Here is a 27,273-nt window from a genome sequence, read left to right as displayed (position 1 = left end):
CTAACTAGCTGAGACCAGTAGGACAGCTCCTGTTCCCTGATTTGGAGTAATTTTTAGCCAAAGCGATTATTTTAGTTCATCATTTTTATTGTTTGACATAGTAACTAACAAGCCAAACAAGAAGTTTAAAAATATAGTGGTTAGTGTTAATTAGTATTATTCAACTAATTTAAATGCATGAAAAAATCATTATAACATACACAAATGTGCAAAGAACTTTTCAAAAGACCTTTCAGAACTGGTATGTATTCAATTAGTGCTTTGCACAAAATCTGTAAATATAGAAGTTAAAAAAAGGAAAATTTCATACATTTCCTTATGTGATTATCATAAAAGAATTTTTTTTTTTTTACGAATTCATTTCCCAAAATCTAGGACAGAATTCTATGACACAATGTTATTTCAGCAAATTTAAAATAATGAAGTATTATTTAGGTAACATCTTGGATCAACAATAATTAGTACTACTCAAATTGGGAGCAAGCAACTGTTTGATCCGTATCAGTGATTTTTTTCTAATTTCACATTACGCTAGATTCCATTCTAAGTCTACTTTAAAATGTCAAATGTGTTTTTATTGATAGAATATTGAGGGTTTTTTATTCATTCATCAAGTGAATTGATGAAAACATATCAGGTATTTTTCTGGGCAATGGGGATTTATACAGCAATAAATAAAATAGGCAAGCACTTGTCCTGTTGGAGTTTATATTCCAGCCTTATTACAGTTCACAATGCATGTAACATTTTACCTTTGATTATAAATTTTAAACTTTGTTTAAATAGTAGTTGTGTTTTACTGCGGGAAATGCTCTGCTTTTATAAATGGATGTAATTATGTTTGAGTTAAAAGGATTCTAAACATTCAGGTCAAACGCCAGTGAATGAAGTGAACCCTTATGCCAGCCTCTCTGTGCTACGTGCCGTGACCGGGAGCTCGTCTGTTTTCTAGGGTTCAGTATTCCTTTCTGGGTTGACTCTCCTGCTAGATCTTTCCTCCCTATGTTGAGTTGAAGACTTCATCTCAGTAACTTCAACCTGTTTACCCAGGTTCTGTTTTCTAGAAAGATATACAAAATTAATAAAATTCTTCTCTTAAATAGTAGGTCAATTATTTTGGCACTACAACTGTGTCCCTCATTATTCAAGACATTTTTTAAAAATCTGCTCCTTAAAAGACAAAAGTGACTCACTTGAGTTTTACGTAAGTCCTATTAGTATTTTTAATGGGTGGAAGGAAGGAAGGAAGGGAGGGAGGGAAGGAGGGGAGGAGCAAGGGAGGGACGGAGGGAGAGAGAGAGAGAGAGAGAGAGAGAAGAAAAGGAAGGAAGGAAGGAAGGAGGGAGGGAGGGAGAAGGAAGGAAGGAAGGAAGGAGGGAGGGAGGGAGGAAGAAAATAGCACCACAGCACCATCTGTTGTTGCAAAATGTCACTGCAGCCCCCTAAATGGGCCTTAACACCCGGATGTTAAGTCCTTTCCAGGACAACTATGACATATACTACGGAGAGATGTGGCTTTATAACTGGGTGCACTCCTCTGACCATAACTTAATCTTCATAACCTCTCAAGAATTAAGTGTTATTATCCCCACGTCCTTGATGAGCCATCAAATCTTAAAGAAACAATGAGTCCCAAGCTAAGTTTAGTGTGTGAACCTGAGGTTTCCCCAGACACTCATCCAACAATCATTTCTTTTGCTTTTTTTTTTTTTTTTTTTTTTTTGTACGCGGGCCTCTCACTGTTATGGCCTCTCCTGTTGCGGAGCACGGGCTCCGGACGCGCAGGCTCAGCGGCCATGGCTCACGGGCCCAGCCGCTCCGCAGCATATGGGATCTTCCCGGACCGGGGCACGAACCCGCGTCCCCTGCATCGGCAGGCGGACTCTCAACCACTGCGCCACCAGGGAAGCCCCAACAATCATTTAATTAAGGTCATTCTATAATTATTGTACATTTTCGTTAAGAATAATGGGGAGAGAGAAATTATACATTTAAATGGGTAAATCTTATAATGTGAATTATATCTCAATAAAGCTATTAGAAGAAAAGATTAATAGCAGGGAGGTAGAGGGAGTGGAGTAAAAAATATTTATAAGTGAATCAGTCAAAGAGATCAAGCAAACTATTGAAAAGAATAATAAACATGCTGGTAACTTACCTCAAGATGCATCAGGGAGGCCTGGATGTTAACAAGACAGGGATGGTGTTGAGGGCTGGAAATAGACTATCCATGGGGACAGGAAATGCAAGAATCTATTTCTAAAACATAGAAAGGGCTTAGCAAATTCAGCCAAGGTTGCCAGCCTTCTAATCATACAAACTCTACAGTCCCTGACTGGGATTTAGGCAGATAGATGATTAGCACTCAGGTGTCCACATTGGAGAAGTTTAACTTTCCAACAGGTGTCCCGAGTACAGAAATTAGAAATCTGTTAAGAGCTCTGCAGTTTTGCAGTCTGTCAAGATCTGCTAGGAGTCAATAGGGCCCTAGCACCTGGAGCTAAAATTCCTGGGAAAGACCCAGTCTTCAGGAATGGGGCCTTAAAAGAACGAGGTCCTGGGGCTTCCCTGGTGGCGCAGTGGTTGAGAGTCCGCCTGCCAATGCAGGGAACACGGACTCGTGCCCCAGTTTGGGAAGATCCCACATGCCGCGGAGCAGCTGGGCCCGTGAGCCATGGCCGCTGAGCCTGCGCGTCTGGGGCCTGTGCTCTGCAGCGGGAGAGGCCACAACAGTGAGGCCCACGTACCGCAAAAAAAAAAAAAGAACTAGGTATTGTAAAACTGCAAGCACTACTGGGATACAAAAGGGAATCAACTAGATGCTAATCAGCAACTCAAAAGGGACCTTCACCTTATCAGAGGCTACAAACTAGCTCACAGATAAGGGCTTATAAGCAAGCATCAAACCCCTGCTCAGGTCCGCAACAAGTGTTTACTGCAGGACACTGTTGTCAGAGTGTTCAGAGCTTGAGATTTGATACTGGTTCACCTAATCTGGGTTGAAAGTGTCAGAAGATGAGCATATGAAGCATGCCTGCCCAGCACTTCAATAATTTTTTTCTCTGATATGGTCAGTTCTGGAACTTGGGCAGAAACAGAGGTAAAACAGGGGCTACAGGTTGGAAGGTTTGGTGGACTTAGCTGGGAGGACTAGAGACAGGTTCAGAAAAGATGTATTTCTGTATCTCCTTTTACTGAACCCACTGCAAAAATCTAATTTTTCTATTTCTACTTTTTCAGTCCTCCAATCCCTTTTCTGCAAGGCATTCACGTTGTTCCACCTAAAATTAAATAAGATATGTCACTTTCCGGCTCAAAACTCCTCAATGGTATTCCTCTGGGGAAAGGAAAATCACTAAAACTTAGCAAAACGTATAAGATCTAAAGTAAGTTAGCCCCAGCTGACTTCATTGTGCATTCATGCAGACAACACTTGCTGTGTCCTAGCCACACTGCTTTTGGAAAATTAGGAAATATCTCAAATATACAAAGAGATATAAAGAATTTTACATGGAACACCCATATATACTCTATCACTCATCCTCAGAGACAAATCATTATAAAACATGTATGAATCTCACAAGTAAAAAGCTGAGCCGAAGAAGTCAGACACAAAAGAGTACACACTATACCAATTCCATTCCTGCTATGTTCGCAATCAGACAGAGTGGTCCGCGGTGTTAGAAATCAGAACAGTGTTTACTTTGGGGGAAGGAAAAAGGAGGTGGTGTTTGGGTGTGGGCACATGGCAGGCTTCTGAAGAGCTGGTAAGGTTCTGTTTCTTGATTGGGGTATGAGTGTGTTCACTCGGTGAAAACTCATTGAGCTGTGCCTTATGATATGTGCATTTTCTGCACATATGTGTATTTCAACTAAAAAACATTTTAGAAAAATGATACTAATTAGAATAGCTTAACATTAAAAGTATATGAAAAGATGATTTAGGGGCTTCCCTGGTGGCGCAGTGGTTGAGAGTCCGCCTGCCGATGCAGGGGACGCGGGTTCGTGCCCCGGTCCGGGAGGATCCCACATGCCGCGGAGCGGCTGGGCCCGTGAGCCATGGCCGCTGAGCCTGCGCGTCCGGAGCCTGTGCTCCGCAAAGGGAGAGGCCACAGCAGTGAGAGGCCCGCGTACCGCAAAAAAAAAAAAAAAAAAAGATGATTTAACAGTATAATTCCAATTCTAAAATCTTCTTCATTTAATAATAAATTCTTATACTTTTTGCTATTTTAATTTATTGAGCAAATATTACCTGTTAGTTGCCAGGTACACACATTGGTTAAACATAGGGGCCAGGTTCCTGCCTTCAGGAAGCTTACCTAATATACTGTTGCTGTGATGAACATTTATTAAAGAAAAATCCATTGAGCACCCACAATGTGTTAAACTGGGAAAAATCTTCCATCCTTTACAGAGCAAACTTGTATTTATTTACACAATGGACCTACTGCAGAACATGTCTCATCCTGATGAAATGAAGAGATGTAGAGCTGGAAAATGGTAAAAGTTGCGTCTTCTTTAACAAAAAAAGAAAAGTTCAGTCAGTGATACATTTAATAAATAATATACAGTATCACTAATTAAAAAAATAATGGGGCTTCCCTGGTGGCACAGTGGTTGAGAGTCCGCCTGCCGATGCAGGGGACGCGGGTTCGTGCCCCGGTCCGGGAGGATCCCACATGCCGCAGAGCGGCTGGGCCCGTGAGCCATGGCCGCTGAGCCTGCGCGTCGGGAGCCTGTGCTCCGCAACGGGAGAGGCCACAGCAGTGAGAGGCCCGTGTACCGCAAAACAAAAACAAAAACAAAAATAATGAAGGAAACAGAATTAGAGTGTTCTAATAAAGTTTTATTACATTAATTGCATATAGTTACAGTAAGTAGGTTGGCAATACAGGGGGAAAGTAACTCTGTAAGGCTGACTTGGAAGGATAGTTAAAAATTATTTCTTATTAGCATAGTGACCACTAAAATATTTGTTTTAAATTACTGGAAAACACATTTTTCCTTTTGGGTAAGGAAAGCATTTCCATACCCAGTCCCTACCATGTGCTCACGTGTCTATATGCTATTCAGCATCCTTTGTTTATAGGTAAAATTAACACCAACAAATGGAATTGACTTTTGTTAGTGCTTTAAAGAATATTTACTGATTTATATATCAATCTCACTAACATCAAAGATACAGGTCACAATGCCCTTCTGAATTCACTGCTTCAAGTAGCGGTTATCAGTCCTGTTTGCACACTTTTTGAAAAATATAGATTTCTGGATCACCCTTGAGGATTCTGATTCAGTAGGACTGCAGTAGAGTGCGTGTACCATCAACATTGATTTAAACCTGTGAATTACCAAGAATTCTAAGTAACAGAATCCAAATTTGTAAGTTTATTATTCTCAGCATTGCTATTTTCTTTTTCTGAATTTTCTCTGGTATTTCAGCAGATAGCAGGCATAAGTAAATATTTATCGGAAGTATTTAATTGAATGCCTTTATAAGATTACTGCAAAAAGTAGTAGAAAACAAAATTATTAATTGAAAATAGTGATAACACATTTAAAATTTTACTTATATATCAAAATGATTTAAAGAGAAAATGAAATGAAAATAATGTTGGCACAATCTAAAAAGAAGATGTGGTAATATGTAAATCTATTTAAAACACCCTTACCATATAGAATGTATTTTCCTTATTACATATGGAATTAGTGTATTAGAGACTACAACTTTATAATAATAAAAGACTGTAATCACATTTGGTAACTTTCTATTTAATCATAACAGCTTTCCAGCATAAATAAATGGATTGGATTTACTTTGTATGAAAATTGTATTATCAAAAACCTCACAAAGTAGAGGCTATCCACATTAAATGGGCAGGTCTAATATATGGTACTGTTACATCTAAATGTTGTTTTGCGGATGAATTCACTATCATTTTAGTGTTAGTTGAATTGGTCATTAAGTAATCTTGTTTTAGAAGTGGTTATTTTGGTCACTGTAGCTTTATGCTGGCAGTTACTGACATTGGATTCACCCATGGTACTAATAGTAGTTGTGCTAGTTGGTTCAGCTGAAGTGGTGGCAACTGTGGTAGTAATACTCTCAGTAGAAGTGGTGGAAGCAGTTGTGTCTGTTGTGGTTGTACCCTCAGTGGTAGTGCCGGCCGTTGTGGTAGTTGGTTGAGTTGTGGTGGTGGCCACTGTGGTAGTCGTGGTCTCAGTAGAAGTGGTGGAAGCAGTTTTGTCTGTTGTGGTTGTACCCTCAGTGGTAGTGCCGGCCGTTGTTGTGGTAGTTGGTTGAGTTGTGGTGGTGGCCACTGTGGTAGTCGTGGTCTCAGTAGAAGTGGTGGAAGCAGTTGTGTCTGTTGTGGTTGTAGCTTCAGTGGTAGTGCCGGCCGTTGTTGTGGTAGTTGGTTGAGGTGTGGTGGTGGCCACTGTGGTAGTTGTAGTCTCAGTAGAAGGGGGAGAATCAGTTGTGTCTGTTGTGGTTGTACCCTCAGTGGTAGTGCCGGCCGTTGTCGTGGTAGTTGGTTGAGGTGTGGTGGTGGCCACTGTGGTAGTTGTAGTCTAACCAGAAATGGAAGAATCAGTTGTCTGTTGTGGTTTCAGCCTTAGTGGTAGTGCCGGCCGTTGTCGTGGTAGTTGGTTGAGGTGTGGTGGTGGCAACTGTGGTAGTCATAGTCTCAGTAGAAGTGGTGGAAGCAGTGGTGGCTGTTTTGGTCATACCCTCAGTTGTATCTGTGATCGTTTTTTCAGTTGAAGTGGTGTCTGTTGCAATTGTGGTTTCTGTGGAATCAGTGGTTGGTATACTTGTAGGTTCCGTTGAAGTGTGCTCAGTGATGGTAGTCATGGTACTGGATGTTGTGGTAGAATCTGTTGTGCTAGTGGCAACTGTAGTTTTGGAACTAGCAGATGAGCTTGTTTCAGTCAATGAGATTGTCCCCTGGTTTTGAGTAAGTTGTATAAAAATGGGGGCATTATTATTTTTCCCATTATACACCAGAGACACTATGAGTACTCCAATTGCCACTGTTATCACAGAAGCTAAGAGACAAGCCAGGAATATTTTCCACAGAGACCAGCCACTAAACAAATTTCGTGTCACCTGAAAAGGATTTAAATATAATTACTGAAGTTGAAACCAAATGTTGCAAGAAAAATGTCATTTATAATCTTTTTATATATAGATTATTTCAGTGGAAGAATGTATAAACATAAAAAATACCTTAATAGCCTGTAGTAATAAATATTGGCTCAAGTTTAATGTTTCATTTGGGAAAGGCTTGTTCTTTGTAATAGGAATAAAGGAATATCCACTGATCTGTCTGCTTTCTTTTCATATGTATTTAAAGCTAAAAGAAATACTAAATGTCATCTTAGAAACTGTTTATTCCTCCCACCATCAAATGAAGTATCTACACATGTGTGTCTGACTGCTGCATACAGAGATTTGAGGGACCCAAAATATCACCTGATAAAATCTTCTCCCTTCATTGGCCTATCAACTATCAGATTTGTGTCTGCTTTCTAGCCTTCCATTTTAAATGCATTAATTAATGGCCTATCAAATATTCTAGCTAGGTGTTCATACAGGTTAGTAATGGCAGCATGAAAATCAGAGTTGAATACATTTGTTGAAATCCATCTTGTGCTGCCACCAGCTATTTTCACTGTGTAAGATGTTAACCTCTTTGATCTTATTTTTTCATCCATAAAAATCTATAAGATTAGAATAGGGATTAATGTCAGTAATATTACTTTGTAATATCTCTCTAATCTGTTACTGTAGAGGAAACATTGCATAGTATAAAACATGTAAGGCTTGAGACAAGAGAGTCTTGAATTTGAATTCCATACCATTAATATTCCGAGCAAGTTTCTTAACTTGCCTAATTCTCAACTTGCCTTGTATCAAAAGTGGGGATAATAATATCTACCTCCAAATGTTATTGAGAAAATTAGAATAAGAAACATCCTTCAAATTAGATTTTTGCAGAAGGCGGGGCTTTATAGTAATTAAGGGCATAGCCATTGGAATCTAACAGATTTAGGTTTAAATTTTAAATCCACCTTTTACTAGATAGATGGCGGTATGTGGAAATTTGCCATGTCTTGCAAAGCCTCAATTCCCTTGCATGGATAATATCACCTATTTAATAAAGCTAAACAGTAAATAAGGAAACAGTATGAATAACGTTGTCCTAGCACTTTCTAAGTACTCAAAAAACATTTGATTTCACTAATTAGCTCATTCTTATCTATTTTCTTATGACTGAAAACAATCACTAAAGGAAACAAAGAGCACATATGTCATTGGAGCATGTAGGGTAACTCTTCAATTTTCCAAAATAGTGGACACTGTCTCAGACAATACACCACAATTTGGGTGTTGAGAGTGACACCCACTAGGCAATCAGAAGCAGTTCAAGGGCATTGGGTACCAAGGCTAAGGGAATTTGTGGCACCAACTAAGACAGCCCAGTGACTAATGGCGCCTCCTGCCCCATGTCATCTAGGCCTTAGAAAGGAAATCAAAGAGGGAGGAGAGGAAGGACGATACTCACACCTCTGAGGAAAATTACCCTCATTTTTTGTTTGAATTTTTAAAAAGAGGAGCAAGATTAATAAAAACTCATCTTAACCTAACCTGAGACCCGTGCTCAAGTGCTATTACTGCTACTATCTAGATGTGTGAATTCTTACAAACAATCTAAACCTCCTAGACCGCGATGTTGTCCATCTGTGGCTAAGTAAAGGCATCTAAAATAACTTTCAGCTCTCTGATTGGTCTGGTTTGTTTGAGGTCATCAGAGATATATTCTCTAAATAATTCTATCAAAATCCTTCTTCCACAGTGTTTCTTGTCATTAAGAGTTTATCCTCTCTTCTCTTATCAAAGTCTTTCCAAACTGTCTCTATAGCAGGATTAATCAGAGGAGGGGTGTAGTCCAGGGCCAGAAGAATCGAACCAAACTGCCAGGCATCAGTAGCAATCAGTCAAAATCAAGTTTTCACCTGGAGTAGGGGGTGGAATGGAGGAAAGACTCGGAGATCAGGTCTCAAGGTGAAGAAAACAGAATGATGAGAAACAGCGTAAAGAACACCGGAAATCTGCTTCCAGGCACCAAACCAAGGCAAGGCTAAATATTGTCTAAGTCAAGGTTGAAAACACACGAGGTCAGAAACAGGAGGCTAACAGAAGGCCCACAGTTATGCTCAGAAGCAGGAAGGGAAGGAGAGTGAGCCAGATCACCCACAGACTAGGGCCCCAGGGCTTTAACACATGACTTCACCTTCCACTGAGCAAGGGTTACAGTGTCATTCACTGTCAATGCATTTGCTGTCATCAGCTACTTGGTCCTCCAAAAAAAGGAACCCAAAACTTTGCTTTTTTTTTTGATGCTTATATATTTTCCCTAAACTTTATAGGTGTTTTTTCTTTCCATCAAGATCATTAGTTCCTTAAATTAAGAGTCCCATAATTCTACCTCTTCTGCATTCCCTCTCAGTGATTTGACATGTTCAAAGGATGCTGTAGATTTTCAAAAGAACAATGTTAATTGATTGAATGTTTTTCTCTAATATTAGATCAAAAACACTTCCATGTGGATTATATCATAACCCAGAGAAACAGTGTCACCCCAGACATTACCTGAAAATGTTGGGATTCTCTGTTTGGAAAATTTGGAAGTCCAAGGGTCCCTCTGTTGATGCAGATGTCATTTAAATTGGGACCAGCATCACCAGTTACATCAATTGATGTTGCAAACTTACAGGCTGAACTCTGAGCTTCATCGTTTCCAAGGTTCGGGAATGGCTGTGTACAGAAAAGAATAGGAGAAAAATAAGATGCTATTGTATTTTGTGTCTAAAGTAATACAATTCGGACAAATATAAATTAGATTATGTCATATTATGGCTTATTTGATCAAACAAGATCATTTGAAACCTGAGGAATAAATAAATACATTTATTATATTTCTTCTCAAAATAAGAAAATCTAATTAGGTCATCATAAATTACATTTAATTATTTTATATAATTATTCACATTAAAATTCAGACATTATCTTTTACCTTCATCATATTTAAAGGATTTGTTAAATATCATTATGTGGCAAGCTGATGTAGAGAGATATTTTAAAAAGTCCCATAATAGGATGTGGAGAAAAGGGAACACTCCTACTCTGTTGGTGGGAATGTAAATTGGTGCAGCCACTGTGGAAAATAGTATGGAGGACTCTCAAAAAACTAAAAATAGAATTATCATATGACCCAGCAATTCCACTCCTGGGAATATAACTGAAAAAAACAAAAACACTAATTCAAAGAGATACGTGCACCCCAATGTTCATAGCAGCATTATTTACAATTGCCAAAGTATGGAAGCAACCTAAGTGTTCATCAACAGATGAATGGATAAAGAAGATGTGATATATATCTACAGTGGAATCCTACTCAGCCATAAAAAAGAATGAATTCTTGCCATTTGCAGCAACATGGATGGAGTTGGAGTGCATTATGCTAAGTGAAATAAGTCAGACAGAGAAAGACAAATACTGTAAAATAAAAAATACAACAAACTAGTGAATAAAACAGAAAAGAAGCAGACTCACAAATACAGAGAACAAACTATTGATTACCAGTGGGGAGAGGAAAGGGGAAGGAGGATGGGTGGGGAAAGGGTTATTATGAGAATATATAAAATCATATGTATGAAACTTCTGAAAATTGTAAAGAACTATAGGATTTAAAGAATCTTTTATTCAATAAAAAAATTACATACTTCTGTGTAATTCTACATGGCCATAAATTTGTGTGCTTCAGCTAGTATGGAATAATAAATTTCTTTCCAGAAAAAATTTTTTTTAATAAAATAGAATTTAAAAGTCCCAAAATGAAAATTCTAGAGACTTCAAGGCTTATAAAGAACAACACTTTGTGGTCTTATTCATAATGAGAAAATCAAATCTAAAGAGGTGAAGTGAAAGTCTAGGTATAGTAAATTGCAATAGGACACTTCTCCCACTGCAATCAATCAATCAATCAATCAATAAAATTGAAGGGCTTTCAAAGAAGTGAAAATCAGATTACTTAAAATTTAGAGGAAGAAAGAGCTTTTCCAAAGTGATCTAATAATCATAGGCCATTTTATTTTCTGGGAGCATTTGTTGATTCTGAGTATGAGTTGAGGTTCTGACTAACAAAAGAGTCAGCAAAACTTTTGCTGTTCATGTGAGTCTGGCATAACAGACTGGAAAATAGGGGATCCCCAAACACAAGGCCTTTGTAATGTTCTGGAATAGCTCAGGAGGCTGGAAGTCAGGATGGAAAGGCAGAGTAAAGTCTTCGGCAGTATCATAGTGATTAGGAGATAAAATCCTGCTATCAGAAAGGGACTTAAACACAAGACTGGTTTCCCCCTAAGGACATTTGCCATACTTTGAGGCTGCCTGGCATAGGATGTTAAAGAGCTGACCTTGAAATCTCTGAAGGTCAATCTCTGAAGAATATACATACAAACATTATAAACAAAATAATAGTAAATTAAATCCAAAAATATATCAAAATGGTAAAAACTCATAACCAAGAGAGGTCTACCCAGCTACCTAAACTAACTTAGAATGAAAGTTAGTTTAACATTCAAAACAGCTAATATAATTCACCACATTAACAGAAATAAAGGAGAAAAACACATGTGAATATATCAAAAAAATGCAGAAAGACTTCTGGCAAAATTCAACAACCATCTGTGATAAAATTTCTGAGCAAACTAGTAATAGAAGAGATTTTCCATAATCTGATAAAGGATAGCTCCATAAAACCTAAGCTAACATCATAATTAATGGTGAAATATTTCATGTTTCCCCCTGAATTTGGGAACAACACAAAATGTTCACTTTCACCACTTCCATTCAACATTACATTGGAGGTTGTAGCCAGTGCATTGTTAGAAAAACAAAAATAAAGTTATAAAATATGAAAAAACAAAGACATGATTGGGTTTATAGAAAATCAAAAAAGAGGGTCCAAGATGGCAGAGAAGAAGGACGTGCTCTCACTCCCTCTTGAGAGAACACCAGAATCACAACTAACTGCTGAACAATCATCGACAGGAAGACACTGGAACTCACCAAAAAAGATACCCCACATCCAAAGACAAAGGAGAAGCAACAGTGAGATGGTAGGAGGGGTGCAATCATAATAAAATCAAATCCCATACTGCTGGGTGGGTGACTCACAAACTACAGAACACTTATACCACAGAAGTCCACCCACTGGATTAAAGTTTTGAGCCCCACGTCAGGCTTCCAAACATGGGGGTCTGGTAACGGGAGTAGGAATTCCTAGAGAATCAGACTTTGAAGGCTAGTGGAATTTGATTGCAGGACTTTGACAGGACAGGGGGAAACAGACTCCACTCCTGGAGGGCACACACAAAGTAGTGTGCGCATCGGGACCCAGGGGAAGGAGCAGTGACCCCAGGGGAGACTGAACCAGACCTACCTGCTAGTGTTGGAGGATGTTCTGCAGAGGCAGTGGTGGCTCTGTCTCACCGTGAGGACAAGAACACTGGCAGCAGAGCAGAAGTTCTGGGAAGTATTCCTTGCTGTAAGCCCTCCCAGACTCTGCCATTAGCAACACCAAAGAGCCCAGGTAGGCTCCCATGTTGGGTTGCCTCAGGCCAAACCACCAACAGGGAGGGGACACAGCCCCAGCCAACAGCAGTCAAGTGGATTAAAGTTTTACCGAACTCTGCCCACCAGAGCAACAGTCAGCTCTACCCACCACCAGTCCCTCCCATCACAAAACTTGCACAAGCCTCTTAGATAAACTCATCCCCCAGAGGGCAGACAACAGAAGCAAGAAGAACTACAATCCTGCAGCCTGTGGAACAAAAAACACGTTCACAGAAAAATAGAAAAGATGAAAAGGCAGAGGGTTATGTACCAGATGAAGGAACAAGATAAAATCCCCGAAAAACAACTAAACGATGTGGAGATAGGCAACCTTCCAGAAAAAGAATTCAGAATAATGACAGTGGAGATGATCCAGGACCTCGGGAAAAGAATGGAGGCAAAGATCAAGAAGATGCAAGAAATGTTTAACAAAGATCTAGAAGAATTAAACAACAAACAAACAGAGTTGAACAATACAATAACTGAAATGAAAAATACACTAGAAGGAATCAATAGCAGAATAACTGAGGCAGAAGAACGGAAAAGTCACCTGGAAGACAGAATGGTGGAATTCACTGCTGTGGAACAGAATAAAGAAAAAAAAAAAGAAAAGAAATGAAGACAACCTAAGAGACCTCTGGGATAACATTAAATGCAACAACGTTCACACTATAGGGTCCCAGAAGGAGAAGAGAGAAAGGACCCAAGAAAATATTTGAAGAGATTATAATCGAAAACTTCCCTAACATGGGAAAGGAAATGGCCACCCAAGTCCAGGAAGCACAGAGAGTTCCATACAGCATAAACCAAAGGAGAAACACACTGAGACACATAGTAATCAAATTGGAAAAAATTAAAGACAAAGAAAAATTATTGAAAGCAGCAAGGGAAAAATGACAAATAATACACAAGGAAATTCTGATAAGGTTAACAGCTGATTTCTCAGCAAAACACTACAAGCCAGAAGGGAGTGGCATGATACACTTAAAGTGATGAAAGGGAAGAAACTACAACCAAGATTACTCTACCAAGCAAAGATCTCATTCAGATTCAATGGAGAAATCAAAAGCTTTACAGACAAGCAAAAGCTAAGAGAATTCAGCATCACCAAACCAGATCTACAACAAATGTGAAAGGAACTACTCTAAGTGGGAAATAAAAGAGAAGAAAAGGACCTACAAAAACAAACCCAAAACCATTAAGAAAATGGTCACAGGAAAATACATATCGATAATTACCTTAAACGTGAAGGGATTAAATGCTCCAACCAAAAGACACAGGCTTGCTGAATGGATGCAAAAATAAGACCCATATATATGCTGTCTACAAGAGACCCAATTCAGACCTAGGGACACATACAGACCGAAAGTGAGGGGATGGAAAAAGATATTCCCTGCAAATGGAAATCAAAAGAAACCTGGAGTAGCAATACTCATATCAGATAAACTAGACTTTAAAATAAAGAATGTTACTAGAGACAAGGAAGGACACTACATAATGATCAAGGCAAGAAGAAGATATAATTATAAATATATATGCACCCAATATAGGAGCACCTCAATACATAAGGCAACTGCCAACAGCTATAAAAGAGGAAATTGACAGTAACACAATAATAGTGGGGGATTTAACACCTCACTTACACCAATGGACAGAAAATTAATAAGGAAACACAAGCTTCAAATGACACAATACACCAGATAGATTTAATTGATATTCATAGGACATTCCATCCAAAAACAGCAGATTACACTTTCTTCTCAAGTGCACATGGAATATTCTCCAGCATAGATCATATCTTGGGTCACAAATCAAGACTCAGGAAACTTAAGAAAATTGAAATCATATCAAGCATCTTTTCTGACCACAACGCTATGAAATTAGAAATCAATTACAGGAAAAAAAAAAAACGTAAAAAACACAAACACATGGAGGCTAAACAAAACATTACTAAATAACCAAGAGATCACTGAAAAAATCAAAGAGAAAATCAAAAAATACCTAGTAACAAATGACAATGAAAACACAATGATCCAAAATCTATGGGATGCAGCAAAAGCAGTTCTAAGAGGGAAGTTTATAGCAATACAAGCCTATCTCAAGAAACATCTCAAATAAACAATCTAACCTTACACCTAAAGGAACTAGAGAAAGAAGAATAAGCAAAACCCAGAGTTAGCAGAAGGAAAGAACTCATAAAGATCAGAGCAGAAATAAATGAAATAGAAACAAAGAAAACAATAGCAAAGATCAAGAAAACTAAAAGATGGTTCTTTGAGAAGATAAACAAAATTGAGAAACCATTAGCCAGACTCATCAAGAAAAAGAGGGAGAGGACTCAAATAAATAAAATTAGAAATGAAAAAGGAGATGTTACAACAGACACCACAGAAATACAAAGCATCCTAAGAGACTACTACAAGAAACTCTATGCCAATAAAATGGACAACCTGGAAAAAATAGACAAATTCTTACAAAGGTATAACCTACCAAGACTGAACCAGGAAGAAACAGAAAATATGAACAGACCAATCACAAGTAATGAAATTGAAACTGTGATTAAAATCTTCCAACAAACAAAAGACCAGGAACAGATGGCTTCACAGGTGAATTCTATCAAACACTTAGAGAAGCGCTAACACCCATCCTTCTCAAACTCTTCCAAAAAATTGCAGAGGGGGGAATACTCTCAAACTCATTCTATGAGGCCACTATCACCCTGATAACAAAACCAGACAAAGATACTACATAAAAAGAAAATTATAGACCAGTATCACTGATGAATATAGATGCAAAAGTCCTCAACAAAGTATTAGCAAACAGAATCCAACAACACATTAAAAGGATCATACACAATGATCAAGTGAGATTTATCCCAGGGATGCAAGGATTCTTCAATGTACACAAATCAATCAATGTGATAACACCATATTAACACATTGAAGAAGAAAAACCATATGATCATCTCAATAGATGCAGAAAAAGCTTTTGACAAAGTTAAACACCCATTTATGACAAAAAGTCTCCAGAAAGTGGGCACAGAGGGAAACTACCTCAACATAATAAAGGCCATAAATGACAAACCCACAGCAAACATCATTCTCAATGGTGAAAAATTGAAAGCATTTCCTCTAAGATCAGGAACAATAAAAGGAAGTCCACTCTCACGACTATTATTCAACATAGTTTTGGAAGTCCTAGCCATGGCAATCAGAGAAAAAGGAATAAAAGGAATAGAAATTGGAAAAGAAGAAGTAAAACTGTCACTGTTTGCAGATGACATGATACTATACATAGAGAATCCTAAAGATGCCACCAGAAAACTATTAGAGCTAATCAATGAATTTGGTAGAGTTGCAGGATACAAAATTAATGCACAGAAATCTCTTGCATTCCTATACACTAATGATGAAAAATATGAAAGAGAAATTAAGGAAATACTCCCATTTACCACTGCAACAAAAAGAATAAAATACCTAGGAATAAACCTACCTAGGGAGACAAAAGCTCTGTATGCAGAAAACTGTAAGACACTGATGAAAGAAATTAAAGATTATACCAACATATGTAGAGATATACCATGTTCTTGTATTGGAAGAATCAACGTTGTGGAAATGACTATACTACCCAAAGCAATCTACAGATTCAATGCAATCCCCATCAAATTACCAATGGCAGTTTATACGGAACTAGAACAAAAAATTTTAAATTTGTATGGAGATAAAAAAGACCCCAAATAGCTAGAGCAGTCTTGAGGGAAAAAAACGGACCTGGAGGAATCAGACTCCTTCACTTCAGACTATACTACAAAGCTACAGTAATCAAGACAATATGGTACTGGCACAAAAACAGAAAGATAGATCAATGGAAAAAGATAGAAAGCCGGAGATAAATGCACGCACCTATGGTCAACTAATCTATGACAAAGGAGGCAAGGACATATAATGGAGAAAAGACAGTCTCTTCAATAAGTGGTTATGGGAAAACTGGACAGCTACATGTAAAAGAATAAAATTAGAACACTACCTAACACCATACACAAAAATAAACTCAAACTGGATTAGAGACCTAACTGTAAGACTGGACACTATAAAACTCTTGGAGGAAAACATAGGAAGAACACTCTTTGACATAAATCACAACAAGATCTTTTTTGACCCATCTCCCAGAGTAATGGAAATAAAAACAAAAATAAACAAATGGGACCTAATGAAACTTAAAAGCTTTTGCACAGCAAAGGAAAGCATAAACAAGATGAAAAGAAAACCCTCAAAATGGGAGAAAATATTTGCAAATGAATCAATGGAGAAAGGATTAATCTCCAAAATATATAAAGAGCTCATGCAGGTCAATATTAAAGAAACAAACAACCCAATCCAAAATGGGCAGAAGACTTAAATAGACATTTTCCAAAGAAGACATACAGATGGCCAGGAAGCACATGAAAAGCTGCTCAACATCACTAATTATTAGAGAAATGCAAATCAAAACTACAGTGAGGTATCACCTCACACCAGTCAGAATGGGCATCATCAGAAAATCTACAAACAACGAATGCTGGAGAGGGTGTGGAGAAAAGGGAACCCTCTTGCACTGTTGGTGGGAATGTAAACTGATACAGCCACTATGGAGAACAGTATGGAAGTTCCTTAAAAAACTAAAAATAGATTTACCATATGACCCACCAATCCCACTACTGGGCATATACCCAGAGAAAACCATAATTCAGTAAGACACATGCATCCCATTGTTCATTGCAGCACTACTTACAATAGCCAGGTCATGGAAGCAACCTAAATGCCCATCGACAGAGGAATGGATAAAGAAGATGTGGTATATATATACAATGGAATATTACTCAGCCATAAAAAGGAACGAAATTGGGTCATTTGTAGAGACGTGGATGCATCTAGAGACTGTCATACAGAGTGAAGTAAGTCAGAAAGAGAAAAACAAATATTGTATATTAAATCATATATGTGGAACCTAGAAAAATGGTACAGATGAACCGGTTTTCAGGGAAGAAATTGAGACACAGATGTAGAGAACAAACGTATGGACACCAAGGGGGGAAAGCGGTGGCGTGGTGGGGGCGGTGTGATGAATTGGGAGATTGGAATTGACATGTATACACTAATATGTATTAAATGGATAACTAATAAGAACCTGCTGTATAGAAAAATAAATTAATATTCAAAAATTCAAAAAAAATCCAAAAGAATCTATAGACAGAACGTTAGAATAAGTGAATTAATGAGATCACTGAATACAGATAAATATAAAAAAATTTAAAAAGTTGGAGCTATCAGTATGAATTCATGTTTAGCTTAATATAAATGCAGATGATTGCATATAGAAATATTTATAGATGCATGTGTATACACTGGTTAATATACACACATATTTCCTTGCTTTGTCAGCTGAGAGGACCTAGAAGCAACAACACACTAGCAGGAACAAGTACCCAGACATTGGTTTCTGATACCATTCTCTAGCGAAAGGAACCAAGGATCCTTGGAGAAATGGCTGATTATAGGGCTGGGTGTGGAAATATACAAGATGAGCCTGGAGCATCTTGTAGCACCAGAGATTAAGGAAATCCTCCATGCTTCACCAAAAAAAAATAATAATAATAACAATGATAGAGGTATGTCAGTATGTCAAAGTGACACAGGAACCAGCTGAAAGAGCTCTCGATAGCCAAATCTATAACAATTGGAGCAAAAAACTTAAAGTGGTATTGGATTATAACCCAAAGTATAAAATAAACATCTGGGAGTCAATACTGATATAAATGATTGAACAAATAAGTGAATGAGGAGGAAGAGGTAAATCTCCTATGCAGAAGAATCCCAAATGATTGACATAGATACTACACTCTCACGGAACATAACTCCCCACTCTTTAAGAGTGGGCTAAGCACAGCAACTTCCAAAGAATATAGTTTGGAAAGGGACGAGTGGAGAACAACTTTAAGAACCTTGTTAAGTATTACCTCATCCAGGTGATCAAAGTCAACATCAACAACAATAAATCATGTTAATAATAGGTACTGTTGGGCTTCCCTGGTGGCGCAGTGGTTGAGAGTCCGCCTGCCGATGCAGCGGACGCGGGTTCGTGCCCCGGTCCGGGAAGATCCCACATGCCGCGGAGCGGCTGGGCCTGTGAGCCGTGGCGGCTGAGCCTGCGCGTCGGGAGCCTGTGCTCCGCAACGGGAGAGGCCACAGCAGTGAGAGGCCCGTGTACCGCAATAAATAAATAAATAAATAATAATAGGTACTGTTGATCTGATGTGATGAGAATGGCACTTTGCTTCCATGGTCTTCCCTAAAAGGAAAAGAAACAAACAAAACAAAACAAAAAAATACAGAGCCCCAGGCTAATGATAAAAAAAAATCAGACAAATTCCTATTGAGGGAAATTCTACCAAATATCTGACTAGCATTTGTCAAAACTATCAAGGTCATCAAAACCAAGGAAAGTCTGAGAAACTGTCACAGCCAATAGAAGCCTAAGGAGTCATGATGGCTAAACCTAATTTGGTAGCTGTGATGGGATCCTGGAACAGAAAAGGGGCAGTAAGTAAAAACTAAAAAGTCTGAATAAAGTATGGACTTTTTAAAACAATAATATATCAACCTTGGTTCATTAATTGTAACAAAGGTACCATATTAATGTAAGATGTTAATATATGGGAAACTGTTGAGGTAAATAGATGAAGGAGATTAAGAGGTACAAAATTCCAGTTGCAAAATAAATGAGTCACAGGAATGAAATGTGCAGTCATTAACTATATAATATCTTTGTATGGTAACATCATAACTACAGTTACCGTGGTGATCATTTTGAAACGTATAGCAACATCAAATCACTATGTTGTATAACAGAAAGTAATATAGTGCTGTAGGTCAATTAAATTTCAAAAACAAACAAACAAACTCATAGAAAAAGAGATCAGATTTGTGGTTATCAGAGGTGGGGTCCATGGAGGCAAGGGGTAATTGGATGAAGGCAATCAAAAGGAAGAAACTTCCAGTTATAAGATAAAGGAGTACCAGGGATGTAATGTGCAACATGATACATATAATTAACATTGCTGCATGTTATATATGAAAGTTAAGAAAGTAAATCCTGAGATCTTATCACAAAAAATTCTATTTAATTTTGTATCTATATGAGATTACGAATGTTCACTAAACTTATTGTGATAATCATTTAATAAGGTATGTAAGTAAAATCATGCCATACAACTACATACAAAATTTATGCCATACAACTTAAATTTATACAGTGCTATATGTCAATTATATCCCAATAAAGCTGGAAGAAAAAATAGAGGAAATTAGGTTCTAGGTATATGGGAATTCTCTGTACTATGTTTGCAGTTTTCTATAAGACTACAACTATTTTTAAAAATAAAGGTTTTCAAAACAATAACAAAGTTACATTTTTCAGGTTCTACTGCCCAGGATTTCTAAGTCTAATAAGACCAGTAGCCATTTGTCCACAACCTACTAACTGAAATTCCTCATACCAGAATGGGTCTTGTAGCCTTAACATTATTAATGCCATCCTCATTTTTCAACAGAACTAGGCAGTCCATGAAAGACCTATGGAAGACAAGTCATTTAGTAATCTCTCAACACGCATTTCCTAGTTTCTATTTGATTTTTCTACTCTTACAGATCTTATGCTCCATTGGTGAAGCACAACAGGCTTGTTTGAATTCGATAAAATATGTGCAGATAAATATGATAAGGATTAGAAGCTGGAAAATGTTTGGGTACAAACATATTCACCATAGTCTTTATGGGGTGGGTAGCACAAAGGAGGAAGGGAAGGGTGTTGGGAAGATATAAACAAAAGATTTCACAAACTTGCAACAAGTAGTTATCTAATACATAGAATAATGAATGTAGACAATATTCTTGTACTATAGTTATGTAATGTGATAAATATTGCTACAGCTAATCATATTACAATATATAATAACGTCAAAGTAGCACATTGTACACCTTAAATTTACAATGTTATGTGTCAAATATATCCAATAAAAAACTAAAAAACAAAGACTTCAACTATATCTGTAATGGTTTATTTCTTAAACTTGGTGTTTGGTACATACATGCCTATTACATTATTCTTGAAGTCTTTTAAATACATGTTGAATTTTTTAAAGTAAATAAATTAAAAGGATGGGTTCAAATATGAAAGGTTTTGGTGGTTAGGTTTTTCTTGAAGTCAGTCTAAGACATTTCCTCAACAGCACCATCTATAACATTTTATAAACTTACTATGTTAAAATATATTAGCTCTATTTATTTGAATAAATGTTATTTTCTAACAATAGAAGATTATTTCTTCAACAAAAAAAAAAAAAAAAGGAGACACAGAGAAATAACTCCAGATACAGTTTTAAGAAAAAGATAGAGAGCAATCTGTGTTATATTCTTACGGGAGTGTAAATTGTTATGTATAAATTTGTTATAGCTCAAAAACATTATAGAATTATCTAATTTTTACTCATAGGACAGCAAGAGCATTATTTAAATGTACTCTCTCAACTACATTGATTAAATAACCAATCCTAAATGGTTATTAAAAATGCTATTGACATTGCTGGCTCAATCTCGAATTTCTATTAAAACAATCAAGCTACATATGTGTGCAGACGGTGGCCACTGAGCAACTATAACTAAGAATAAAAGAGAGTATAAATATGATTAAATATAGTCAAGAAGGAATACACTCAGGCAAAAAAAAATTAGTCAAGTTCTGTTTTTCTAAAGGTGTAATATCACGCCAAAGAAGTAAAGAGAATAGCTATGCAGTGATACCAAATAAAAGAAGATATAATACACATAAGCACTTTAAGAATTTCCATCTGTTTTTAAATAGGTAGCTTTGAGAAAATCACACATTTATATTTTATAAAAGCTTTGTGTTTCTTTGTATTATTACTATCGTTATTCTTCAGCTATCCAGTTCGTTTATGGCTGATGAACTTGAATATTTTTCTGAACTTTCGTAATTAAATAAAAATTCACTGGCAAGACCAACTTACCAGAATTAAAAATATTTAAGGGAAGAAAGATGGTGAGTGATTGCACTGAGAGCACAGTAGTCTCTAAAGTTAAAACTTTGAGAAGTTGGGGGGCTATGAATTATAGTTAATTAGCTCTTGGTAGAAGCCAATAATCTCCATTACATACACCCAATATGCACTAGCTATGTTCATAGAATAAAGTTTTAAATTCTATGCTCATAACTTAAGAGATTACCATTTCATGTTTCCTAAGAGGGGAAAACAAACTCCTAAATTTCTCTTTTTTACATAGACTTCAACTGCTACTATAATCCACTGGTGAAAATGGCCATCAATTAAAAAGAAATTTCTGTACGATTATATCCAAATATCCAGATGTAAAGTGAGATAGTCAGTGATGAAGATACATGCCCTTTATTTGAAAACTCTCATTATTATCTAGGGAAATCTTCAAGATGAATAATTCCTTAGTAAAGGGACCTTTTTATCTGAGTATCTTGACACTGTGAAGACCTAATGACATAGCTGCAAGGCTAGAAGAACCATAAAGAACATCTTTAGGGGAAAGGAGTGCTGATCTAGAATCAAGAGAACAATTTCTCTGCCTTGTACCTTCCTTGTTAGTGCAGGGGACAAAAATATTTTTCCTCACAGAATGTAACTGTCCATTCAAACTTATACTGATTTCATTCAACACATTTCCACGTTTCCAGTATCAAGGGCTCTAGTCAGAGACAAAGTTACATAAAAGGCAATCCCAAAACACACAGTACTAAATTATTTCTTCTAAAAACATAAGCAATAGTCAAATAATATTGTATATAATTGAACTCTAATATTCCCTTGAATACAATTCTTTACTAAAAAAGGAACTCATATGTAGTTAAGCAGAGGCTAATCTAAAAGACTTGCTAGATAATTTGCTCCCTAGGTCTAGAATTCACTTACAAGATGATGTTCTGACGTTCAAAAACGTATGAAATCTTTGAGTTCTGACAAATCTACACATTACACTAAAATCCAGGCAATTAACACAAAAATCTATATATCACATTTTAAAAACATAAATTGTTAATGCAATCAACCACAGATTTGTCATCTTATACTCTAATTATGGTAACTGTAGAGAATTATTTGAACAGCTTATTAAATTGTTACTCCCCAAATTGCTAATATCTTAGATTACTGAGTATTAAAATAAATTTATTAATAATGCATATATTGATATACAGAAAAAAATACAAGTTTTCTAATTAACAAGTAGTCATAGAATAGCTAAAAATTGTCTTTCATGTAGAATTCTGATTAAAAATTGCTTTTTGGGGGCCTCCCTGGTGGCGCAGTGGTTGAGAGTCCGCCTGCCGATGCAGGGGATGCAGGTTCGTGCCCCGGTCTGGGAGGATCCCACATGCCGCGGAGCAGCTGGGCGCCATGGCCGCTGAGGCTGCGCGCCCAGAGCCTGTGCTCCGCAACGGGAGAGGCCACAGCAGTGAGAGGCCCGCGTACCACACACACACACAAAAATTGCTTTTTGGGAAGAACCATGTTGTAATAAAAAAAAAATCAGAGTTGTATTATTATTGAAAACAAGACTCTGAACTATCAGAACATACCACGGTGGTGCCACCAATATTCATCGGCTGGTTTCCAGACTGTTCCATCACTACGTATTTCCCACATTTTCTGTCCATTCTTGAAGCACAAGCTTAACTCCAGAAATGTTCTTCAGCCTGTTCATTGCTCTTTATACCTGCAAACTTGAGAGATAATTGAGTTGATTAATATCCACTATGAGACATCACTGCTAGTGTGGATTAGACTAAATAATAATTATTCTTTATGTGGGATCCACCTTAGAGGAAGAAGTGGGTGTTAAGAAATTACATGAGGATATAAGAAAACGAATCCCACCTCTGTGATGACACCGTCAATACTATGCCACCAGGCAGCTTCCTGGTAGAATGAAACTGCAATTATACAATTCTTCCTTCTCTCTCCTATCACATCATTTCACAGAACTCTTCCTTCTGACTTCAGGAACAGCTCAAGATAGAATTCTGAAATACGTGAATGTTGCTGTTGCTTCTTTTCCAAATAGACAGGAACATCTTTCCGCTCTTACTGGCAACAACCTTTAGGCACACATGACCCTCTGCTCATCAAGTCTTGACCTTCTTGGGTTCCTCCTCACCTTTAAAACTTTTCCAATCTATTATTTTTCTCTGCTTCTAGAAAATGTTAATCTAACTGGATTTATACTTCTGGAAAAAAATAATACAACTTGGCTTACATGTCTCCAAGCCCCAGACTGATACAGACGGTTAATCTGATAAACAAATCTCTGTGAATATATTCACCAAGATCCCCTTCTCTTCGTTTTTTGTGAGATCTATTTGGCATAGTTACCCAGAAGATTACTTCTGATTTTGCTTACAGTTTAGTAACAAGACACTTGGGCAGGTGGGGCTTTTCTAACTTCTGAAAATTATACTCAAAAGCAAAGGACTTTTTTCTTATCTGTAGATATATCTTTGGAGGGATCTAAAAGAAAATTGACAAGAGTTAAGAAATCATTTTTTTTAAGGAATCATTTTTAACCTCAAATAAAAAGTTATCAATCAGCTCCCAACACACGTACCCAAGGAATCCCAAATAAAACTGGTATAGAAAATTATTTATGAAGAATGGTGCTTAAATAACCTAAAAGTTTTTAAATATCTCTTCAATTTGTAATTAGTCCATAGTTAATTTATTACAAATGAAGCAACAAAGACAAAATACTTACACTTTTTGTTGAAAATGTCTCATGTAGCACTTTTTAACTGGCCAGATATCTATCAGGTTTCAAAGATAAGAATTACCTGATAATAGAGCTGCAAGAGGGCTGGGAGTTAACTCTTGGAGTTAACTCAGCCTTGTCATTTTAAGATTGAGGGAATTTGTGTCCAAAGAGGGGAAGCGATAAAATCAGCTGGGTGGTAGAACCCAGTTTCCTTTCAGTCTAATACCGTCTCTATAATTAGCTTATTAACAGTGACTTTGTAGAAAGATGGACAGCCTAGTAGGAAGTCAAGCAAATGTCTTTTGAAAACAAAGTGAAACAAAGATATCAAAGACCTGGATTTGGAAAAGATCCTAGATATGATGCCTGAAGCCATCTGAGACTTACTGAACTTTCAGGGGCAAAGTCTGGGAGCCTGACTTTTTGGCCAAATGTCAAGTAATCTTCATTCAAACATGTTTGAGAAATAGTTTGCTAACCAATGATCCCAAGCATGCACATGGAGTGTCTTCGTATCTTTAGGGAATAAAATCGTGTGTGTAAAGAAACTACAATTTTCTCAAATTAAAAAAATGGGTAAGTTTTTAATTGCTTATTCCTTCAATAAGCACTACTGAGTCTCTGTTATACCCAAGCATTGTGCAAGAGGCTGAGTGCTCAATGGTGAATAAAAGAGTCAAGATTCCTGCTCTCTTGGAGTAGAGTAAAACGTATACTGAATTATGTCTTAAAATATTTTTTGATCATTTCTAAAGTTCTCTTATAGATGCATTCTTTAGCTAAAAGTTTCCATTGGAATCCATGGAAGCAAAGTAAAATGGCCTTTAGATCTAGAGAATAAAAAAGGTGTGAAAAAATTAGGGAAGGGATTTATTCTAGGAAAGAGTAAAAGACAACGCTTTACCCCTCCATAATGAAACGAAGGCAGTGAAACTATGGCTTCTGTGACAATATAAGTAGAGTGATCATGTAGTTTATCACTCCAAACCAAAATACTTCTGAGGGCAAAAGGAAGCAGTATTAATAATTTAATTTTACAGAGACAACACTATCCCATGTAAACCAGGACATGTGGTCACTTAGCAATAAAGAACCCATGTGAGTTAGGAGATTCACTAGTACTAACCATGACTACTGGATAAGTCAATGCATTTAAAAATTGATTCAATATCTCTAGTGAACAAATATTCGATTAGAATACATAGTTTACTTGGGCTTTAAAAAAATCTAGTATGGTGTTGCAGTACTAACACACATATATTTATATTCTGCCCTGGAGTTCCAGAACCACTGAGAAGGTAAAATTCCAGAGTGTGTATCATTAAGTCACTGACAAAATATCATCAAAGTCCCACCCTCATTGTCATTAGTTGATGAACTGTTTCAAGAGCCAAAGTAAATCGCTATGCACTTAACTCTTCAGCATAAATTTAGAACTTTATTTTCCCAAAGAATACTTTTTGTGCTTTTTTCACATCACAAACCAACAGCTAGAGAGGGGCACACCTGGATTACTACAACAGGCAAAGAAATACAGGCAACTCTCATTGGTATGCTGAATATCTCCTAGAAAAGCTCTTTGATATCTGCATAATGTTGAGTCAAAAAAATGTGGAAGTCTGTATTAATTGAGAGTGGTTGATGGTCTTTTAACAACTGGTAATTTTTTTTTGGCCAAAGAATGCAGAGCCTGTTACACTGTCATCTGTTATAAAATGAACCACACTGTAGTCTTAAAGATTACAACAAAATTAATTTATTGATCAAGTCACCCACTTCAAATACTTCCATGACTGAAATTTCACCGTGATCTGATATTAATCGAAACACCGATTTCTTGGATGGCTCTGAACCAAGATGGCGGACTAGAAGGACGTGCTCTCACTCCCTCTTGTGAGAACACCAGAATCACAACTAGTTGCTGGGCAATCATCGACAGGAAGACACTGTAACTCACCAAAAAAGATACCCAAAATCAAAAGACAAAGGAGAAGCCACAGTGAGATGGCAGGAGGGGCACAAGCACAGTAGAATCAAATCCCATAACTGCTGGGTGGGTGACTCACAGACTGGAGGACACACACTGCAGTGAAGGCTCTGAGCCCCACATCAGGCTTCCCAACATGGGGGTCCGGCAACAGGAGGAGGAATTCCTAGAGAATCAGACTTCGAAGGCTTGAGGGATTTGATTGCAGGACTTTGACAGGACTGGTGGAAACAGAGACTCCACTCTTAGAGGGCACACATAAAGTAGTGTGCACATCGGGACCCAGGGGAATGAGCAGTGACCCCAGGGGAGACTGAACCAGACCTACATGCTAGTGTTGGAGGGTCTCCTGCAGAGGCAGGAGGTGGTTGTGGCTTCCCAGACACTGGTAGCAGAAGTTCTGGGAAGCACTCCTTGGCGTGAGCCCTCCTAGAGTCCACCACTAGCCCCAACAAAGAGCCCAGGTAGTATCCAGTGCTGGGTTGACTCAGGCCAAACAACCAACAGGGAGGGAACCCAGCCCCACCCATCAACAGTCAAGTGGATTAAAGTGTTACTGAGCTCTGCCCACCAGAGCAACAGCCAGCTCTACCCACCACCAGTCCCTCCCATCAGGAAACTTGCACAACCCTCTTAGATAGCCTCATCCACCAGAGGGCAGACAGCAGAAGCAAGAAGAACTACAATCCAGCAGCCTGTGGAACAAAAACCATATTCACAGAAAGATAGACAAGATGAAAAGGCAAGGGGCTATGTACCAGATGAAGGAACAAGATAAA

At 37.6% G+C, this 27,273-nt stretch overlaps 1 protein-coding gene across 1 annotated transcript; it reads right to left on the bottom strand.

Moving 5' to 3' along the window:
- Nucleotides 1-6,586: 6,586 nt before the first annotated feature.
- LOC115859207 (dynactin-associated protein-like) lies at nucleotides 6,587-23,416 on the bottom strand. The gene is made up of 3 exons (XM_060310529.1): nucleotides 23,339-23,416; nucleotides 9,653-9,817; nucleotides 6,587-7,105 (listed from the first exon to the last, which is right to left on the bottom strand). The coding sequence occupies exons 1-3, from the start codon at nucleotides 23,414-23,416 to the stop codon at nucleotides 6,587-6,589; spliced, it is 762 nt and encodes a 253-aa protein (XP_060166512.1).
- Between the last annotated feature and the right edge of the window lie 3,857 nt (nucleotides 23,417-27,273).

This window comes from Globicephala melas, chromosome 13 (assembly GCF_963455315.2).
Source record: "Globicephala melas chromosome 13, mGloMel1.2, whole genome shotgun sequence".
In the NCBI taxonomy this organism is placed as follows: domain Eukaryota; kingdom Metazoa; phylum Chordata; class Mammalia; order Artiodactyla; family Delphinidae; genus Globicephala; species Globicephala melas.
Note: the sequence above shows the minus strand (reverse complement) of the source record. Positions and strands in the feature narration are given on the sequence as shown.

What these genes read in the sequence shown, in the direction of transcription:
- LOC115859207 (XM_060310529.1), bottom strand. Translation starts at nt 23,416, where the DNA reads ATGGACAGAAAATGTGGGAAATACGTAGTGATGGAACAGTCTGGAAAC. An exon ending in ATATTGGTGGCACCACCGTG is followed by an intron (nt 9,818 to 23,338) that starts GTATGTTCTGAT and finishes TTCTGTACACAG; the next exon opens with CCATTCCCGAACCTTGGAAA. An exon ending in GAGAATCCCAACATTTTCAG is followed by an intron (nt 7,106 to 9,652) that starts GTAATGTCTGGG and finishes AATCCTTTTCAG; the next exon opens with GTGACACGAAATTTGTTTAG.